This window comes from Naegleria gruberi (assembly GCF_000004985.1).
Source record: "Naegleria gruberi genomic scaffold NAEGRscaffold_56, whole genome shotgun sequence".
Taxonomy (NCBI): Eukaryota; Heterolobosea; class Eutetramitea; order Acrasida; family Naegleriidae; genus Naegleria; species Naegleria gruberi.
In genome coordinates this window covers 201,236-221,011 of record NW_003163271.1, presented here as the reverse complement: position 1 = coordinate 221,011, position 19,776 = coordinate 201,236, and the positions used below count along the sequence as shown (strand labels likewise).

The following is a 19,776-nucleotide window of genomic DNA, read 5'->3' as shown; positions in this document are numbered from 1 at the left end:
AATCCAATTCTGACAATATATGAGCAGGAATGAAAGATCGATAGAGTTTAATCTGTTTGACCATGTTGACGAAATGTTTCTGCAAAGATTTAACTTCGGAGAAATAACTTGGAATCACTTCAATGTTATCCAAATCCATATTGGCCACACTTTCGAATAGATCCATCAAATTTCTGAATGGCTTAACAATCTTTATGGACACAACAATTCCCAATACGATTCCAATAGTTACGATTAGTAAACTTCCAATTAAGGAAGTGATGACAGCAATGATTGTTGATCCAATGTATTTCCATTGAGGAATGGACAAGACAATGATCCAATCAATGTTTGTATCTGTACATAGTCTATAAACAGAGATGTAATCTGTTGATGAGGTTGAAACTTCGATTTCATTGCATTTGAAATCTTTCCATTTTTGATGAAAGTTTCGTGTAGTGGCAGTAATCGAATTAATAGACGAATCTGATACAGTAAGAGCTGTTTCTCTCACCAATGCACCATCACTTCCCCATCTTGAAATAGACACTGAATTATCAACTGCAATCAAATAATCAGACGAAGTTTCGACAATGAAACTTCTCGATCCTTCCAAAGTTTCAACTTTCTTTTGTAAAAATTCAGAAATTGAACCCGTAGTCAAATCATTTCCGTAATAATACCAAAATTTGTTGGTAACTGGATTAGCCACACAATTAATCAATGAAATAAAGACATATTGAGGCATGGCTGGGTCAGCATAACTTGGCGTGTAGGAAATGACAGTTGGCGTGTCCTTGCATTGAGCGATAATGACACTTAAATCAAAAGAAGCTGCAATCTCATCTGGAGTTGAACTTGAATTACAAAAAAGTGTTTCTTCCCAATTGTCGCAATAGTAAATTTTTTGGTCAACTTTGGTAATGTTAAAGATTGCAGAGCCATTGCCCCAATTGATTGTTCCAAAACAGTAATTGTTTGGATCACCAACATAGCTCGATATTATCATTCCATCATGATTTTTCTTAACACTCTATATTTGGAAATATTACAATATTACAATTTTTGTAAAAGATTACAATTAAATACTAACCTTATATCCACTAAATGTCTTTTGTCGAGTCACCTTCTCATCATACGGATCAATCCCATCCCCAACCATTTGCTGTTTAATATTCACCGAAGACATGACCAATTCTTTAAAAGTTGTTTCAATATAATTAATGATTGATTTCAATTCGGAATCTCTTTCAGCATTGGATGATTTTGTAATGGCTGGAGCAAAACTTGCTAACCATGTGCCAGAGAGGACGAGAACACTCAAGATAACTAGTCCACTAATTAGGAAGATTAGGCAGAATTTGATGGATTGAGCATTGAAGGAAGAGGTGTGATCGGATAAAACTGAGTCTGTTTCTGATTTGACTGCTTGGTGAGGGTTGTCATCTTGGTCGTCAGAGTTTACAGGATGTATGGAAGCTACCATTCTTGTTGTTGTGTTTTCTGATAGTTTCTTCTATGTTTCTAATAAAAAATGTTGTACAGTATTTTTGCTTCAATGTGCCTTATACAAAAGATGTGTGATTCCGAATAAGAATCGATTGAGGTTTTTGATTTCTTTTGTTTTTTGAAAAGTCTTTTAATGTCGTGCGGCTAACAACAAAACTTCAGTCAATAACATCATGAAACCTCAAAACTAATAAAAGCAACCGTAGTATTCTAATTTGCTAGAGATGTTCCAATAACCGTCATGTTGATATATTGGAAACCTATATTGGACTTTCCCGCACGTTCAATACGAATCTCAATCAAAGATAAACCTCTCAATAGATATCATGTTTATATGTTTTTAGTTGTACTCTTTCCATTATTTGAAATCAATCGATCCAATAGCGTTGCATAATGTCTTCTCTTATACAATGTCTTGTATAACCACAAAGTTCTCTTGTGTAAAATTAAGGAAATAATCAGGGCAACACAACCAAGAAGAGATAAAATGTAGAAAGTTGCTTCATAGCAAGGTCTACCATGACATGTTAGAGTTCTTGGTTTTTCAATATTAACTTGATACAAATAGCCGGCCAATCCAGTTGAGAATGCATAGGATCCTAAACTTGCTGCCATTGATTGAATTGTAGAATTCATACCAAAATATTTAGCTCCAAATCTTTCACTGTTGAATGTTGGTGTCAGTGCATATGTTCCTCCATAACAAATCTGGAAAGTTATGAGACAAATTTGAATGAATTGATTGGTGTTCACGTTTGATTTACAATTTTTTGTAAAATTTAGTAAAACTTACACCCAAGAAAATGATAAGTGGATAAAAACCTTCAAGAGGCATCACGGCAAATAAGAATTGAATGACTGTCATCATGACAATACAAATGGAAAGGAATGTAATTCTAGTGATACCTCTCTTTGGAGAAAGTAACTTGTCACTCAAGATACCAAAAAGTAATCTTCCCAAACAATTACAAATTGAAAAGACAATCACCATCATGTTTTGTTGGCCATTGTATCCACCATAGGCCAATACGAGTGATCCTAAATTGTTAATGACAGTAATTCCTGATCCAACAACCTATTATATTAGAGGTAAATTATAAAAATATATTGTTAAATCTAAAATTTCACACACTTACAATGAAAATAACCAAAAAAGCAAGCCAGAAATCAAGTGAAATGAGCATCTTCAAAGAGTTAACATTTGGAATTTCCAATTGTTGTAATTTTTCCCTGAGTTCATCTTCTTCATAGGTTTGAGTATCCTCTTCCATCATTGTTGTAGATTCCAAAGTTTGTTCTGCAGGTAGCTCACCAGTGCTTGGATCCACAACTATTGGCTTTCCTTCCTCAGAGGTGGTGGTGGCTTCTTGTTGAGATGAATTAATGGTATTGGCAGTAGATACCTTCTTCCCAGCATCATTTTTATCGGCTGAAGACTTTCCATCCAAAAATACAGTTCCCAAAATCAAGACAACTATTCCTCCCAAAACGGCACAAAATATCATGTAAGGTTGTAATTGCAATTGGAAAATATACTGATATGAGCCAGAATAAATGGCACTACTGATACCAAAGAATGAGGCAAGAACACCAACTACTAATCCTCTATTTCTTTCAGGAAAATTTTTCACACTTGTTGTCATGGCAGCTGCAAATAATAAATTCAAAAAGCTCAATACGAAACCTACCTGTATAAGCTCCACCACTACTATTACCCATAATAAACATGAATGCAGAAAGTGCAATATAATTCTCTGCTCCTGGAATAGCTCCAGAAACTGTCAATGCCATCAGAAAATAAGATCCAAACAAGAAGGCACCAGAAACAAAACTACAAGAACGAGCTCCAAGAAAATCATTCACCAAAGAAAAGAGAAAACTGAAATTAGTTCCCAAATTTGCTGCTGTTCCAATAGTATTCACCTCCGTTTGAGTCAAATCAAATCGTCTATTTTAATATTCCAATGATTAATAATTAAAATAATTATTACTAGGTAAATATATTGATCTTTTTCACACAACTTACTTTTTCAAAGAAGGACTAATCGATGAAAATGCATACTGTGTTCCAGCAGCAATCATCATGGCAGCACCAATAACAAATGCAATCCATCTCCGAACTTTTCTCAACTTTTCCGATTGATAGAATTGTTTAAATTGCAAAAACTTGACAATGATAGGATGTCGTTGTTTCTTATACACTCCATAATCCTCCTCAATCAGGGTGGGAGTTGACGTGTTATTATTATAAGAAGATGATTCCTCATGATCGGCAGCAGCATGTTGATTTGATGTTGATGATGATGAAGTAACGAGTGGTGAAGATTCTTCTTGCATTTTTTTCAACTATCGGAGAATCAACTTCCTATTCGTCATGTGTTTCACTATCAAGTGTAAACAACTCCAAATAACATGTTAATTGTGTGATGAGTAATGGTTTATTGTCCGAGGCTTTTAAATCGAACAATTTTTTTGTAATCTTTAGTGCTTCTTCAAATTAGAAGAACAAGTTTTGAAGGTTCTTATGGGGTTAGGAATATTGATCTACTTGTAATGACATTCAGATTATTAATGCAATAATATTAATAATAATATTTAAAGATCATGATGATGATGGAAAGATTAATGGTCATTGAGTGACAACTAAAGTTGGCGCCAAAATTTGAAAAAAAAATCAAAAACAACAACCCTTACTGTTTTTCGTGTAGACCCCACAAGCACCATCTCCCAATAATAACTCTCTTACGGTAATGTCCATGAAAGGATACTTTTCAGCTCATCATGATAGAAGAAACAATGTTTCGGGGAATGGCTCAATGTTTAAATTAACCCTAGCAGTTGCATCAATAGTGTTGATAATATGTTCAGGGTTTATTTCAGCACAACATCAAAACAACAAACAATTAGCCAAATGCCACAGACAATTAGCAAAGAATATAATATTTGATAGGGTGGTTTCGTTATATAGGAATGAGAACAACTCTGACAAGATAACAGAATTGTTAGAGCTTCAAATTGCGAGTGTAAATAAGGAATGCTTTGGAATACCATTAATGTTTAACCCTAGTGACCTCAAAGCATACAAGGTCAGATTTAGTACTGAAGTTGAAGAATTGAAAAAGAGAGAAACACTGGAGAATGCAATCAAAGAATTAGAAGCAGTGCCTCACTGCTCCGATATAATTGTTGAAATGATAATAGCAAAACAAGTTGTTTCATTCGTCGAGAATAGACTCCAAACGAAGGATTCAAAAGTGAGAAATAGTCTTAAGGAAACTCTGGACAAATGTGGACAATTATCGGTCGATATATTTAAAAAATTGGATAGTGGTCTTAATAAGGAATCCAAATTGGAATTGACTGAACTCTTTGAAGTTCAAACAATACATTCCTCACTCGTTACAGTGGAGCAACCAAGAGCAGGTCAAGTTGCACTGGCTCAAATGTTTTCCGCTCAAACTCCAGTAGTTTTGAGTTTGACATCGGCTGTTTCCATACTCTTACTTGCAATTTGCTCCATCCTGTTGTGCCTATCTAAGAGATCTTTAAAAAACCTGAGAGGAGAAATAGACCACCTCATTGAAGATAAGAAGGAAACTGTTAAAAAGTTTGAGGAGAAGGAAGTAAAACTGTTGGATGACATTAAAAATTTATCAAACTCTCTCGATGAGAAGGAGAAACAAGTTTCTGATGTTAGAGCAGGCTTGGAAAAAACACTTGAGGCAGAACGAATCAAAATTTCAGATCTTGAACATGAAATTTCCAACTCTAAGGAAGGTTCAACAGAGGAAAAGAAGAAATTACTCTCTCAATTGAAAGAAAAAGAAGGCATTGTCATGCAACTTGAGGAGGCTCTTGAGCAAGTTCTGAATTTGAGACAGGAAATAGAAGAAGAAAAATTGGCTTTGCAAAAAAAATCAGAATTGCTCGACAACAGTCTCAAAATTACAGCTGAGGAGTTGGAAGAAATGAATGAGCAATATGATAGAGTGAGTAATGAACTTTCAAAGAAAATGTTCGATATTGATCTCTTGCAGCAGAAGAATATAGGATTACAAAAGTCATTAGTGGAAGGTCAAGACGAATGTAAAAAGGTAAAAAGTGTACTCGACACCATTTCTGATAAGGTTCTTGCTCTCAACAAGGAAAAGGAGAGTATTGAGGAAGATCTCAGATATCTCCAAATGGAAAAGCAAGCTTGGCAAGAGGAGAAGATGAAACTAACAACTCAAGTCGAATTGTTGCAAAACAGAAGCTCATTTGGTGAGGGGTCAATTGTCAAGGAGAGGTATAGACTCGTTTCTCTCATGCAACAAATTGAAAAGGCCATATTTCTCCTCGAAAAGTCTCTCCTAGTAACTTTGGGTGGGATCTATTTCGAGAGAGACTCTGAAGTTCTCACCAAAATTCTAGAACTGAAAACATTTGTTAAAGAGGTCATTCAGAGAGCAGAGAGGAGCGCCAATAAGCATAATCAAGCTAATGATGTCACTCTCCCAAGTTTTGATGCTCAATCGCCCAGAAGATCAATGAATAATTCTTTGGATGAGAGTTTTGATAAAATCTCCCCAATTAGATCACCAACTACACCTAGGAAAACAGTTAACTCACCAAGAATAAAATAACTTTTTCAAGAACATTATTGGAAATGAATTTATTGAGTATAAGACAAGAATACGAGGAAGATCTACCACATTTAGATGTCGAGTGAATCATTTAGATCGGGTACTTTGTATCAAACTTGATTCTCATCCAAGAATCTCGAAACCAATCTCCAATATTTATTTGCAACCACTTAATGACCATTGACAGAACCTGTTGTAAATATACCGTTCAAAGCACATCCATAATTAACAGTTGAATCTAGTTGAATCTCTAATCACCTGGTCTCAAATAAACACATTAAACCCGTTCAAATGTTTTATTTGACCTGGCTTGATGTTGTACTGTGTGGTGCTTATTGAGAGAGAGGAGGCACCAACAAAAAGATTGGTCCTAAGGAACTTGGAGATACAAACACAAATAAAAAATGAGTAACGCAGAAGAACTCTTGCAGGAATTGATGAATAGTAAGAAGAAGGCCAGACCAAGGTTGGGCTCAGTGAAGGGTGTTGATATGGAAAACTCTTCTCCAAACCAAACATCAAATGGTGGAAATGTTCTCAAGGAATCATCAAGGAATTTGAAATGTAAGTTGTATTTCTCTTAATTAATTATCAACCAATTTTCCAATTTTCCATCCAACAATAGTAACTCCATCTAATATGAAGGTTTTGTTGGCAAGTTTTAAAAAGAGCAGTGATAGTAAGGGTAGACTAAGCAAGCCACAATTTGAACAAGTTGTGGTCAAAACTCTAGGTTCTCATTCCGAAAGTGATTTAGTTTCGATAGATAAGATCTTTGATGTATTTGATGCTGATAAGAGTGGTTACGTAGATTTTGTAGAATTAGCTACTGGTTTGAGTGGTACTCTCTTTACCGATAAGAAGGAATTATTGAAATGTAAGTTGTTCAATTATTATACAACTTTTAATTGATTGCGATTGATTCATCAATATGATCTTGTTCATTCAATTTTACATAATAATGATCATGTACATTATAGTCGTTTACAACTTGATTGATATCAACAATGATGGAACTGTTGAAAAGAATGAATTATTATCCTTCTTTAAGAGATTCTATGTTGGTCAAGCTAAAATGAACGGTTATAGATTGAGTTCTGAAAGATGGCATACTCTCGAAAAGCACTTGTCAGTTGCCTTCGATAGAATGGATTTGGATGGAAGTGGAGCTATTGACTATGAAGAGTTTATGGTTGCAGTTGAAGATCCAGATACTGCCCTAGGATATGCTTTCTACAATTGTATGAAATTCTAAATGTAAATAAATGTATTATCTAATTAAATATTAAATTGAATAAACATTTCTCCCTTCAACTCACACAGAAACTGGATTGTGTTTCCATAATCTGGTTGAACAACTAATAATTTGGCTTTCACTTTTCCCGCCAATACAAAAAAACTAATTCAAAAAAATTTAAAAAAAAATGTCAAAGGAGTTTTCTCACATATTTCTCGGTAGATCCTTCACTCAAGGTTCTATTATTGTTGATGCAAAGAATGAAGAAATGTTTGTTTGGAAATCTGTTGGGAACGAATCGATCATTTCAGCCGTTAAAAAAAGTGAAATTTCATCAATTGATTGGTTATACACACCTAGAGGATACGAGTTGAGACTTTGGAAAGCTGATGACGATTTTGTTAGCTACCTAGGATTCAAAGAAGCCGATTATGAACAGTTGGAATCACAAATTGTTCAAGTCCAAGTCGAAAGTGATATTCCTTTCAACAAGGTAGAAACTTGTATGAAGGGTGTTAACTGGGGAAAACCTGTCATTAAAGGTAGTCATATGATGATGTACTTTGAAGACAAGGAATTATTTTCAATTTCACTTGCTGATGATATTAAAAATTGCCAAAAGATACCAAAGAACTCCGAATTACTTTTGGAATTTAGAGATGATGAACATACAGATAAGAATTCAATCCAATTGACAGAAATTCGTTTTGTTTGTCCTGAAACATCCGAACCAGCAGAAGATCAGGATGAAGAGGAACAAGAAGAAAAGAATCTAGCAATCAAAGATATGACAGCAGATGCTTTACATGAAAAGATTTCACAAAAAGCTGATCTTTCTAAAGATTTGGGAACACCTGTTGCATCATTTTCACAAATGCCAGTTCTCATTCCTAGAGGTAAATACAATGTTGACTTATTCAAGAGCCATCTCAGGCTCTATGGTAGAACCTATGTACACAAGATTACATACAAACAAATTTCCACACTCTTCCTTCTTCCAAAACCTGGTGACCAACACATGTACCTTGTCATTAGTTTAGATACACCATTCAGACAAGGACAAAAATCACACTTCCACATTGTATTCCAAATTGAAAAACACAAAACATTGGATGAACCACTTTCTATTAAATTAGAAAAGAATGAAATGGGAGATTTGACTCCTAAGATGAATGGAAAGATCTATGAAGTTTTTGCTAAAGTTTTGAGATCACTAACTAAGAAGAAACTTATCGGATCTGGTAAATATGTTACACATGGAAATGATAAGGCATTGAAATGTTCACTTAAGGCCAACGAAGGTCAATTATTCTTCCTTGAAAAATCAGTCTTTTTCTTACACAAACCAGTTATTTATATAAGACATGATGAAATCAAATTAATCAAATTCCTTAGAGCTTCTAGTGGTAATAGATTCTTTGATTTGTCAATTATTTTGAAGAATGGCAAGAGTCACACCTTTTTGAATATTGATCAAAATGAAAGTGAACTATTGTCAGAATTCTTAAAGAGTAAGGACCTCAAAACAGAAAAAGATATCAGAGATGATAAGATTAAAATGGATCAAATTATGGGAGATGATGATGAAGAAGATGATGAAGACTTTGTTGGCAAATCTGATGAAGAAGACGAAGATGCCAGTGATGAAGATGAAGATGATTTGGAGTCAGAAACTGCTGCTCTTCTGAAGGAAGCTGGATTGGATGCTAAGGATGATGGAACTACAAGAAAACGAAAGAAGTCATCAGGAGATTCGGAAAAACCATCTAAAAAGACTAAATAAATTGTATCATGATGATCTTTGTAATATTATTATTCACTCATATTAGGTTTATGGATTGAGAAGAAATGCATGTGGCAGGTCAATCACGTTAAATTTCCAAATGTAATAATCAAATTGATCAATGTATGCAGCTTCATTGTTGCTAATGATACTTCATACATGATGATGAATGAAAATATTAATTAGTTATGATAATCGACATGGTTGCAAAAAGGTCCTTTCTAATTAATTTTTGTGTGTACAGGTCAATGAAGAAGTTGCTATGGTTCGTGGTTGGATATTGTAAACAGAGCTGGACGGAAGGCTTTTTGCGATACGTGGCAAAAACACAAAGAAAAAACCTCCTGTGATCATATTGATGGAGCAACAATAAAATATTTATTTTTCACTCTTAAAAAAAATCCAAAACCCTCCTTGACTCCATAAGGTATATCTGCTTTGTGGAATCTCATCATCACTCTTTATTTTTCTGTTTAGTAGTCTTTTGTTTTGATACTATTTAGCTTTTTAGCTACAAAGTATATTACTGTGTTTTAAAAATCCCACCATTATTTAATCGGTGTTTAAGTTTATAAAAAAATGTCTATGGAAGGTATCGTCAAAGCAGTCCTTGGTGGTAACACTATTAAAATCTGCCATCCACAATTCTACGATAGAGAAAAGACTTTAATCCTTGCTGATGTTAAAGCACCACGTTTAGGTACAAAAGATGGAGAAGATGAAGTAAGTATTTCTTTGTGAAAATCATTGATAACTAGAACAATAATCTAATTCACACACATTTGTTGTGTTTAATTTACTTTACAACAATAATAGCCTTGGGCTTTTGAAGCAAGAGAATTCTTGAGAAAGAAACTCATTGGTAAAACCATTAGATTCAGAGTCGATTACACTGTCAAGGAAACAGGAATGAACTATGCTACAATCTTCTTGGATGATGAAAATATTAATGAATCTGTTGTTGAAGCTGGTTGGGGTAAAGTCAAGGATATTAAGAATCAATCTGATGATTATAAGAAATTGATTGCTCTCCAAAAAGCTGCTGAAGAACAAAAGATTGGTGTTTGGTCAAATAGCGAGAAATATGCCAAACAAGCCAAGACTGAAGATCCACAAGCTTTGTTGAAATCATTCAAGGGTAAGACTGTTGATGTTATTGTTGAATATGTCATTAGCGGTACTGCTTTGAAGGTTAGACTCCCAACTAATGAAGTTGTTTTCATGAATTTGACTGGTGTTTATTGCCCAAGTACAACCAAGGGTAAAGAAACTCAACAAAAGGTTGCTCAACCATTCTCAAAGGAAGCCAAGACTCATACTGAAGTTCGTTTGTTGAACAGAGATGTTACTGTCTTGTTCGAAGGTATTGATACTCCAAAGAAGGATAAATCAAAGGATGGCAAGGATGCTAAGGAACAAAAGGAAAAGACAAGCAATTTGCACGGAAGTATTATTATTTCTGTTGATGAAAATAGTGACAAGCCATTCACTTATCAAGAAGAACTCTTGATGATCGGATATGTTTCTGTTGATGAAAGAAGCGCTCCAAAGTCTAAGTATGCTCCAAGATTCAGAAGTGCTGAACAAAAAGCTAAGAATGAAAGAAAGAATTTGTGGGTTGATTATGAACCACCAAAACAATCATTACATCAATCTGACACTGGTTTCACTGCTAGAGTTTTGGAAGTTCTTTCAGGTGATACTTTGAAGATTGTCAAGAATGATGGACAAGAAGAAAAGATTTCTCTCTCAAACATTAGAACCAAGAAATTCATTTCATACACAAAGAAGCCAGAAAAGAAGGAAGCTTCCAAGCAAGCTGAACAGAAGCCAGAATCTGAACAATGGGCTTGGGAAGCTAGAGAATTGTTGAGAAGCAAGGTTGCTGGAAAGGAAATTCAAGTTGAAGTTGACTATAGAAGAGAATTAGGTACTGAAAAGAAGGAACTTAGAAGATTCTGTACTGTTCTTGTCAATAAGAAATCTGTTGCTGTTGAATTGGTCAGAGAAGGTTATGCTGAAGTTATGAAGCTTAAGGCTGATGAAGAAAGATCATCTGCTTTTGATAGTCTCATTTTGGCTGAAAATGAAGCCATCAAGAGACAAAAGGGTCTCCACGGAAAGAAGAGAGCTCCACAACATCCATATACTGTTGTTTCTGGTGATGCTGCTGGTAAATTGAACAAGCTTTTGACTGGTAAGTCTGGTAACACTAAGGCTGTTGTTGAAAAGATTCTTTCTGCTTCTAAATTCGTTTTGAGTCTTCCAAATGATGCCTCTGTTGTCACTTTCTCATTGGCTGGTATTGCTATTCCATCATCTGATAAACCACTCGGTAAGGATTTGGCTGAAGAAGCTAAGCAACTTACTTTGATCTCTACTTCATGCAGAGATGTTGAACTCGTTCTTGAAGCTGAAGTTGATAAGGCTAGCTCACTCACTGGTCAAATGTTGATCAATGGTAAGAATTATACTAACACTTTGTTGGAAGCTGGTCTTGCTATTGTTCAACCATATGCTAAGAGATTGAAGATCTTTGAAGAATTGAATGAAGCTGAAGGTAAGGCTAAGAAGGCCAAGAAGGGTGTTTGGAAATTGGAAGATCACACTGTTGCTTTCCCAGAAAGAAAGAAGAGAGAACAACCAGAACAAGAACAAAAATCCAAGCCAGTTGCTCAATCATTCTCTGTTTCTCACTCTAGAAAGACACAAACTATCAGAGTTACCGATTTTGAAGATCCAATTACTTTCTACTACCAAGGTTCTGATGTTGTCGAAAAGTTGAAGACTGTTGAAAAGTTGATTGCTGAACTTAACGTTGCTCAACTTGAAGCTCTTGCTTCAGCAACTGTTGGTTCAGTCTGTCTTGCCCAATTCACTGAAGATAATTCTTGGTACAGAGCTAAGGTTATTTCTGTCAATAATGCTAATGCTGTTGTTTTATATTCTGATTTTGGTAACAGCGAAGAAGTTGCCATTTCAACTCTCAAGACTATTCCAGCCGGTAATCAACTCCTCACTATTCCAGAATGTGCTCAAAAGGCTCGTTTGGCTTTCGTTAAGGATCACGAAAATCTTAGATTTGAATTGGAAACCTTTTTGAGAGAAACTTTGATGGAAGGTGAATGGCAATTAACTGTTGAATATTCTGATGCAGGTGTAAACTATGTCACCCTTGTCCAAAATGGTGCCAAGCAAGAAGATAACTTGAATAAGCAAATGATCCGTAGTGGATTAGTTTTTGCTGATAAGAAGCTCCTTTTGTCTGAATTCAAGTCAGTTGCCAAGTCCTATCTCGAAGAACAAGATTTTGCCATTAGCCGTCGTTTGAATTTGTGGGAATTGGGCGAAATCTATGGATCTGATGATGATGAATATTAAACCTGTACAAACCTGTATTAACTCTTCATAAAAAAACAAAAACTATTAATTATTAACTTGACCTGTTTTGAATAATTTATTATTCTAGAAGATCTAAACACAATAATGAATGTTTAGAATTGACATAATAGATCCAGGAAAATTCACAACTGTATTTCAGTAAAGTATGGCAAATTTAATTCCTTTTAAGGGACTCAATAGAAAGTATGGTAAGTGATTTGACAAATTGGCTAAGGAAAAAAGTGAACAATAATGCCTTCGCACAAAAAAGAGGACCACGGTGTTGAGGTCCTTCCTCAAACAAGCTTCATCATCACACAAGAAGTGTCATCTTTATTACACACTGAACTGTTGTTGATGGCACAATCTTTCAAGTTGCTTTGTTGCACAAAAGAAAAAAATGTTAATACTTCTTGGCTGCATTGCCATCTCTCTATTGGGACTCTACTTGCTTTATTGGAGTGATTTGATTTTCTACTGGTCAGATCCAGTGAAATGTCCTCCAACTGAATTTCCATTCCACTACGATAGAAGCAAGTATGATGAAATTTTCAGTGATGCTCCATTCGAAAAGACTGGTATGTTTTCAAACTATAATCAATTTATCAATATTAATATATTTTCATGATCCGATGATGATTTGATGATTTGATGATTTAAATTAATTTAGAAAACAAATTTTTAATTGTTGGTTGTGGATTCAGTGGTTTGGGAAGTAGTGCCACATTGACTCGTTATGGTATTCCTTTTGATATTGTCGGTAGGTTTCTAATTATTATTATCGAATAATTTTATTCACACACGAATGTTAATCTTTTTAAATTTCATGGAAAAATTAACTCTGTTCATTAGATACTAATAATGTTATCGGAGGTAATTGGAGTGTTGGAGTTTATGAATCGACACACATCATTAGTAGTAGATTGACAACTGAATTCAAAGATTATCCAATGCCTTCTTCATTCCCTCAATTCCCATCCTGTCGTCAAATGATGGAATATTTCCATGATTATTGTAAACATTACAGAATTGCTGAAAGATTATCATTGGAAACTACTGTTAATAGTATTGAACCTGTTGAGAATAAGGATTCTGAATATAAGGTTGAATTTGAAAAGAATGGTCAAAAATTCACACGTATCTATAAGGGTGTTATTATTAATAATGGTCACCATTGGTGTAGAAGAATGCCATCTTATGAAGGTCAATCCAAATTTACTGGACTCTTAATTCACAGTAAGGATTATAAGGAACCTTCAATCTTTAAGGATAAACGTGTTTTGGTCATTGGTGGAGGAAACAGTGCTTGTGATGTTGCTGTTGAAGCTGCAAGATATGGTAAGGAAAGTCACATTTCTATCAGAAGAGGTTATTACTTTTTACCAAGAACTTTATTTGGTAAACCATCTGTTGAATTGATCATTCCTTATTTGCCACTCCGTCTTCAACAAATAATCTTTACATTGATTTTGAAAATTACAACTGGTTTGGACTATGAAAAGGACTATGGTATTCCAACACCAACTCACAGACTCTTTGAAACTCACCCAACTATTAACTCTGAATTGTTGCAATATTTAAAGTTAGGTGAAATTCATCCACACGGAGATATCAAATGTTTCAAAGGAGGAAATAAGGTTGAATTCAAGAATGGTGAAGAGAGGGAATTTGATGTTATCGTTTGTTGTACTGGTTACTTTACATCAGTACCATTGTTGGATAATTTTGTTACAAAGACTGAATTTGGATATCCAAAGTTAATTCATGGTATCTTTGTTCCAAATAGAAAGAATTTGATTTATATTGGATTGGGTCAACCACGTTATGGTGCAGGTAAGTATTTATGAATATTTAATACTTAATATGATTATTATTAAGGTTGCTTAATTACAAGTAGTTGTGATATGGTTGTTAAATTGCTCAAATACCAAGAAAAGACCAGACATCCAGTTGGTGATATTTTAGGAGCTGCAACTGGTGTCAACTTCCCAAGACCAAAGAAACCACACATTTCGAAGGATATTTTGGTGGATCCTCATGATGCTTGGAAGAAGACTAGAATGTTCTCTCTCATTCTTATTCACATGATGCCGCTACTGGAAAAGTTTGCAGAATGGAAGGGCAAACTTCCTTTAAAGATTCTTGACAAATAAACACATTTATTGTTCGAATGATTGATTCCACCAACAAGAGGGAACACTAGATTATTTGGCCTTGCTGCTTTGTTATTGAGACACCTTGGAGTTCTTTTCTACAAATTCCTTAACATGATCTCTTGGTGTGAAATAAAGTGGATACTTTTCAGAATCAATATAAAGCAAGGATTGATCAAAAGAAGATGGTGGGAATGATGCTAGATTATTGTTGCACAACTGGAAATGTCTGACAGCATTGATAATTCCAATGAGCAGTTCTGTGGTTGCTACACGTGAACCAGGACACTTACGAGCTCCAACTCCAAATCTTTCATATTAGAAAATTATTGGGATATTCCACAACAAACTACTACTTACGGTAGCGAAACAAAATTATTGACTGGTGCTAATGGAGAACCCTTTTCATGACGTTCTGGAATGAATTCTTCTCCACGAGGAACAAATTCATCTTTGAGAGTTGCCCATCTTTGCATTGCAAGAATCATTGTGTCCTTTGGAATCATATATCCTCCAATTTCGGTATCCTGATCCAATTTTCTTCCCATGGTGAGATAACCAAATGCATTCAATCTTAATACCTCATCAATAAAGTGTTTGGTATACTTGAGCTTTTTGTACTGCTCCAAATTGATAGAAAGTCCATCTTCAGATGTAACTTCTTCCAATGATGGTTCACCAAAAACTGCTACAGATTCCTTATAAATCTTTTCTTGGCATTCAGGATGGTGAGCTAATCTATGGAAGCAATTATTCATAATTCTAACAGTGATATCGACACCACCTTGTAAAAATTGCATCAAGACGCTTTCAACTCTTTCATCTGGTCTATCTTGATCTTTAGCTCTTTCCTCAATCAATTCTAATAATCTGGCGTTTTGAGATGGATTGGTTTTGAATCTTTGAATGCAATATCTTGCATATTCTGATGATTTATCCATTAAATTTTCAAAACTTTTATACTCTTGAGTCCTGTAATATTTGTACATTGGGAATTTGGTTGTCAATCTAACAGCAACATCAGTGGCATGGACAGTATAATTGACAAATTCATTAATATCGAATGGAAGAGTGCTTGTCACTTCATCTGTCATTTTCACACCCTACATTATTTCAATTAGTATTAAAATATAAATATTTAAATATTTTGGAATAGAACTTACAAGAAAGACCTTCATGACAACATCAAAGGCATATCTTGAATTAGTTTCTGAACTGTTGACATATTTGAATGCTTCACTTCCTTTGACAGATTGCAAACTCTTAATCAATCTTCTCATGAAGTCTCCATTCAATTCAGATAATTGAGGAAGTGTAATGGTTTCTTGATATTCTGGTTTCATTGCAATGTTATAAAGCTGACGAATAGAATACCAATCTTCATCATATCTCATTTCAACTGGAGTAAGAATTTGACCCTTCTTCAATTTGTAATGTCTAAAACTGTCAACTTCATTTCTTCTTTCTTCCTTTTTATATAATTCTCCTAATAAATGTGGATTAGCAATCATCAACATGTTAAAATTAAAAACAGTCAATTTAACTAAATCTCCATATTGTTTACATAGTGTCATTAAATATTCTGACATGTTTTTAGAATTGGTTTGAACTTGAATCAAATTACCAATCAGTGGCAATGGCTTTGGTCCTGGCACTTCAGTCCATGGTTGAGGTTTTACTTCTTCCTTGTTGGAAGTTGCATCCTTTTGATGATAAGGACATGAAGATGGAATTGTTTGTTCCGATGATGATGATGATGACGCAGGTGAGGTTGTATTAGTAGCCGATCGACTGGTCGTTTGTTGAGAACCTCCATTCAATAATAGTAATTTTGTTGGTGAGGCTCTGGTAGAGTTGGAGAATGAACCTTTGGATTTTACGACAAGTCTTGTTAGAGAAGCAGCAGCAACAATAGTTGCTCTTGTGTTGAACATGATGTTGTAATCTTCTTTTGTGTTGCTTTTATTTTTTCTGTTGATCAACTAATATTCAAGCATCATTGGTTCAAAAAAAAGAAAATGAGTCTCGTTGGTGAAACTGGTCATTTAATTCATACTATTGTGGAGCGTGTGCATTACTATCGGAATATCTTCAACTCCATCTTCCAGGATGATGAAGAAAATTATATTGATTGTGTTCTTTTGAAAGGTTTATGTTAACAAAATATGAGTTTTAAATTTCATATATTTATTAATATTATAAAAAATTCAAAAGAGACATTTCACAATAATTAAAATGGCATCAAAGTGGCCGATTTTAGTATTCATTCCCATAAATTGTTCAACTGCCAAGTCTTGGTAATAACGGTTAACAAAACAAGATGCTGTCCAAAAGGAGATGGAAACATGTTTCATCTAAGGGTTCTTATGAAGAACACTCCACATGAATAAGGCTAGGTTTAATAATAGATACGTGCCCGCCATGATTGAATGTGCAACAATTAAGGACCCTTGCAAAAAAACAAAAAACGCAACAACGTAGAAACGTAAAAAACGCTTAATTTTATTAACGATACTAATAATAATAATAACAATAACTAAGAAAACGTACTCAAAATGAGCGGAATCAACACCTCATTATTTATTAAGTGTGTTGTGTTAGTAACGCTCTTAGTAGTTTTTTCAACTAAGTGTGTACAAGCCTTTACCTGTAATTCGTTGGATTCAACCGATCTATTGGTTTGCTCAGGTAACGGAACTTGTATAGCTGATGAGACTTGTAGTTGCCTTACAGGATATTCAGGCAACAATTGTGAATATATAGAATGCTTGGAATATCCACAAATCAATCCGTTAATATTGTCAGGACATGGTTGCCAATCACCAGATAATTGTTTGTGTGATAGTGGTTATTATGGTCCTTTATGTTCTGTTTTTGAATGTAATGAACTTCTAAGTAATGACTCTAGAGTTTGCTCTGGTAATGGCGCTTGTGTAGATTTAAATAATTGTCAATGTAGTTCCAATTATTTTGGAGATGATTGCCAAGTTACTCAATGCTTTGGTGTATTGTCAAACTCCTCACTGGTATGTAGTAGCCAAGGAAATTGCACAGCCTTAGACAAATGCTTGTGCACTGATGGATACTCTGGTAACAATTGTGATGAAGAGATTTTCACCGTTCATTGGTGTTATGGTATAGGATCAAACGATTCAACTGTTTGCTCTGGTAATGGCGCTTGTGTAGATTTAAATAATTGCCAATGTAGTTCCAATTATTTTGGAAATGATTGCCAAGTTACCCAATGCTTTGGTGTATTGTCAAACTCCTCACTGGTATGTAATGGCCAAGGAAATTGCACAGCCTTAGATAAATGCTCGTGCACTGATGGATACTCTGGTAACAATTGTGATGAAGAGATTTTCACCGTTCATTGGTGTTATGGTATAGGATCAAACGATTCAACTGTTTGCTCTGGTAATGGCGCTTGTGTAGATTTAAATAATTGTCAATGTAGTTCCAATTATTTTGGAAATGATTGCCAAGTTACTCAATGCTTTGGTGTATTGTCAAACTCCTCACTGGTATGTAATGGCCAAGGAAATTGCACAGCCTTAGACAAATGCTTGTGCACTGATGGATACTCTGGTAACAATTGTGATGAAGAGATTTTCACCGTTCATTGGTGTTATGGTATAGGATCAAACGATTCAACTGTTTGCTCTGGTAACGGTGACTGTATTGGTTCTGATAACTGTAATTGTCTGTATGGATATTATGGTGATAAGTGCCAACATTGGAATTGTTCTGGTGTGCATTTCTCTAATGCTTCTGTTTGTACCTCACTAGGTAACTGTACTGCTCCTGACTCTTGCTCTTGTGTAGATAATTATTTTGGCTCTAATTGTGAATTGACACAATGTTTCAGTGATGATTCTAATTCTCCTTTAGTTTGTTCTGGACACGGTACTTGTATTTCATACAACAATTGTACTTGCCAAACTGGTTTCATTGGTGAGGCTTGTGCTGTAGATATATTTGCTGGCTACAAACTTATCAGTTCCAAACCTATTATGATTGCCAGAAACTCTAAAAAGGAATTACAGGCAAGTTTCGCCTTACCTGACATTCAGGTTTCTCATGCCTACTCACCAACAACTCCAGTCATGTACGAACCAAGTGGAAATGATGTTGTCATTTCAAAACCTCAAAATGATCCGATGACAGAGTTGATTATTCAAGAAATGGAAAAGAAATCCATGGAATTATTGTACATGGATTGTACACATACCATTAATAGTCAAGATGAATTACAGAATATTACTGTTATCAAGCATGGTGGTGTGTATTGTTTCCCTAATGGTATCACAATTAAGGATCATATTTTTATTATCCATGGTCTTGAGCCTGTTGTTTTTAAGGCTCCATACGTCAATTATTATAATGCCGTTTTTTACTATCTGTTATGTGCCTCCTATAGAAATGTCTTTTGGTTGACTTGGGACTATGGTAGAAATGGTAATTTTTTCTCTGGAAATGTTCACGGTACAGTGGTAGGAATGGCTCCATACCATCAAATTGAAATTTATGATACTATTCAGGGCGCTTTATGGTTTATGGGTGGTACACAGATGCTATTATTCGATGTAACATTCACTCCTCCAATCACATTCAACGGATACGAACCATACATTAATGAGCAATGTTTACTTACATTCTGTTTCAATTCCAAATCAATTGTTGAAGATGGATGCTCAAATAATGGTTACTGTATAGGTAACAATACTTGCTTGTGTTTACCAGATCAATACGGCCAAGATTGTTCTATTGCCATGTGTAACGGTACTCTAGGTACTGAATCATCAGTTTGTAGCAATGGTCATGGCGCTTGTATTGCAAAGGATACATGTAGCTGTTATCCTAATTATAATGGAACTTGGTGTGAATGGACAACTTGCGCCGATATTGAATACAACTCTCCAGATGTCTGTAGTGGACGTGGTTCTTGTGATTTTTATAATAACTGCACATGTAATAGTACATTTGGATATGGAGGCTTTAACTGTGAAATTCCAATCTGTAATGGACTTACTGGCGTATGTACTAAGGATAGACGTGGTATTTGTTACCGTCCAGATCTTTGTAATTGTACCGAAAACTATTATGGTG

General features: G+C 34.8%; 9 protein-coding genes across 9 annotated transcripts in view; 6 read left to right on the top strand and 3 right to left on the bottom strand.

The window, feature by feature from the left end:
- Nucleotides 1–100: 100 nt before the first annotated feature.
- NAEGRDRAFT_81320 (uncharacterized protein) lies at nt 101–1,465 on the bottom strand (the record flags this gene model as incomplete). Its single annotated transcript, XM_002672054.1, is given in 3 exon segments — nt 101–336; nt 356–1,012; nt 1,073–1,465. The coding sequence occupies 3 exon segments, from the start codon at nt 1,463–1,465 to the stop codon at nt 250–252; spliced, it is 1,137 nt and encodes a 378-aa protein (XP_002672100.1). The 3' UTR covers nt 101–249.
- Nucleotides 1,466–1,818: 353 nt separating this feature from the next.
- NAEGRDRAFT_72846 (uncharacterized protein) lies at nt 1,819–3,825 on the bottom strand (the record flags this gene model as incomplete). The annotated part of the gene is made up of 5 exons (XM_002672053.1): nt 1,819–2,196; nt 2,282–2,563; nt 2,625–3,136; nt 3,177–3,436; nt 3,515–3,825. The coding sequence occupies 5 exons, from the start codon at nt 3,823–3,825 to the stop codon at nt 1,819–1,821; spliced, it is 1,743 nt and encodes a 580-aa protein (XP_002672099.1).
- Nucleotides 3,826–4,238: 413 nt separating this feature from the next.
- Nucleotides 4,239–6,113, top strand: NAEGRDRAFT_52474 (uncharacterized protein; the record flags this gene model as incomplete). The annotated part of the gene is made up of 1 exon (XM_002672109.1): nt 4,239–6,113. One exon carries the CDS (start codon nt 4,239–4,241, stop codon nt 6,111–6,113), a length of 1,875 nt encoding a protein of 624 aa, XP_002672155.1.
- A 402-nt stretch (nt 6,114–6,515) lies between these two features.
- On the top strand, nt 6,516–7,403 carry NAEGRDRAFT_81319 (differentiation-specific calcium binding protein). The gene is made up of 3 exons (XM_002672108.1): nt 6,516–6,677; nt 6,739–6,990; nt 7,094–7,403. Exons 1-3 carry the CDS (start codon nt 6,518–6,520, stop codon nt 7,366–7,368), a joined length of 687 nt encoding a protein of 228 aa, XP_002672154.1. The 5' UTR covers nt 6,516–6,517; the 3' UTR covers nt 7,369–7,403.
- A 134-nt stretch (nt 7,404–7,537) lies between these two features.
- On the top strand, nt 7,538–9,133 carry NAEGRDRAFT_52473 (uncharacterized protein; the record flags this gene model as incomplete). Its single annotated transcript, XM_002672107.1, has 1 exon — nt 7,538–9,133. The coding sequence occupies one exon, from the start codon at nt 7,538–7,540 to the stop codon at nt 9,131–9,133; it is 1,596 nt and encodes a 531-aa protein (XP_002672153.1).
- A 420-nt stretch (nt 9,134–9,553) lies between these two features.
- Nucleotides 9,554–12,570, top strand: NAEGRDRAFT_59285 (SNc domain-containing protein). Its single transcript, XM_002672106.1, has 2 exons — nt 9,554–9,856; nt 9,950–12,570. Exons 1-2 carry the CDS (start codon nt 9,713–9,715, stop codon nt 12,512–12,514), a joined length of 2,709 nt encoding a protein of 902 aa, XP_002672152.1. The 5' UTR covers nt 9,554–9,712; the 3' UTR covers nt 12,515–12,570.
- Nucleotides 12,571–12,913: 343 nt separating this feature from the next.
- On the top strand, nt 12,914–14,683 carry NAEGRDRAFT_82761 (uncharacterized protein). The gene is made up of 4 exons (XM_002672105.1): nt 12,914–13,092; nt 13,185–13,274; nt 13,367–14,347; nt 14,393–14,683. The coding sequence occupies exons 1-4, from the start codon at nt 12,915–12,917 to the stop codon at nt 14,665–14,667; spliced, it is 1,524 nt and encodes a 507-aa protein (XP_002672151.1). The 5' UTR covers nt 12,914; the 3' UTR covers nt 14,668–14,683.
- On the bottom strand, nt 14,659–16,631 carry NAEGRDRAFT_81316 (uncharacterized protein). Its single transcript, XM_002672052.1, has 3 exons — nt 15,831–16,631; nt 15,028–15,770; nt 14,659–14,977 (listed from the first exon to the last, which is right to left on the bottom strand). The coding sequence occupies exons 1-3, from the start codon at nt 16,599–16,601 to the stop codon at nt 14,740–14,742; spliced, it is 1,752 nt and encodes a 583-aa protein (XP_002672098.1). The 5' UTR covers nt 16,602–16,631; the 3' UTR covers nt 14,659–14,739.
- Nucleotides 16,632–17,222: 591 nt separating this feature from the next.
- The window catches only part of NAEGRDRAFT_52469 (uncharacterized protein), a gene marked incomplete at both ends in the record, with an annotated part of 21,480 nt that continues 18,926 nt past the window's right edge, over nt 17,223–19,776 (top strand). The window contains one exon of the mRNA XM_002672104.1: nt 17,223–19,773. Coding sequence (XP_002672150.1) covers nt 17,223–19,773 — 2,551 coding nt within the window. The remainder of the gene's footprint in view (nt 19,774–19,776) is intronic.

Bases quoted from the DNA above. Each gene is read 5' to 3' on its own strand.
- NAEGRDRAFT_81316 (XM_002672052.1), bottom strand. From the start codon at position 16,601: ATGTTCAACACAAGAGCAACTATTGTTGCTGCTGCTTCTCTAACAAGA. The intron at 15,771-15,830 runs GTAAGTTCTATT...GAAATAATGTAG, and splicing joins TTGTCATGAAGGTCTTTCTT to GGTGTGAAAATGACAGATGA. The intron at 14,978-15,027 runs GTAAGTAGTAGT...CTAATATGAAAG, and splicing joins AATAATTTTGTTTCGCTACC to ATTTGGAGTTGGAGCTCGTA.
- NAEGRDRAFT_59285 (XM_002672106.1), top strand. From the start codon at position 9,713: ATGTCTATGGAAGGTATCGTCAAAGCAGTCCTTGGTGGTAACACTATT. The intron at 9,857-9,949 runs GTAAGTATTTCT...CAACAATAATAG, and splicing joins CAAAAGATGGAGAAGATGAA to CCTTGGGCTTTTGAAGCAAG.
- NAEGRDRAFT_82761 (XM_002672105.1), top strand. From the start codon at position 12,915: ATGTTAATACTTCTTGGCTGCATTGCCATCTCTCTATTGGGACTCTAC. The intron at 13,093-13,184 runs GTATGTTTTCAA...AAATTAATTTAG, and splicing joins TGCTCCATTCGAAAAGACTG to AAAACAAATTTTTAATTGTT. The intron at 14,348-14,392 runs GTAAGTATTTAT...ATTATTATTAAG, and splicing joins TCAACCACGTTATGGTGCAG to GTTGCTTAATTACAAGTAGT.
- NAEGRDRAFT_81319 (XM_002672108.1), top strand. From the start codon at position 6,518: ATGAGTAACGCAGAAGAACTCTTGCAGGAATTGATGAATAGTAAGAAG. The intron at 6,678-6,738 runs GTAAGTTGTATT...ATCCAACAATAG, and splicing joins ATCATCAAGGAATTTGAAAT to TAACTCCATCTAATATGAAG. The intron at 6,991-7,093 runs GTAAGTTGTTCA...TGTACATTATAG, and splicing joins TAAGAAGGAATTATTGAAAT to TCGTTTACAACTTGATTGAT.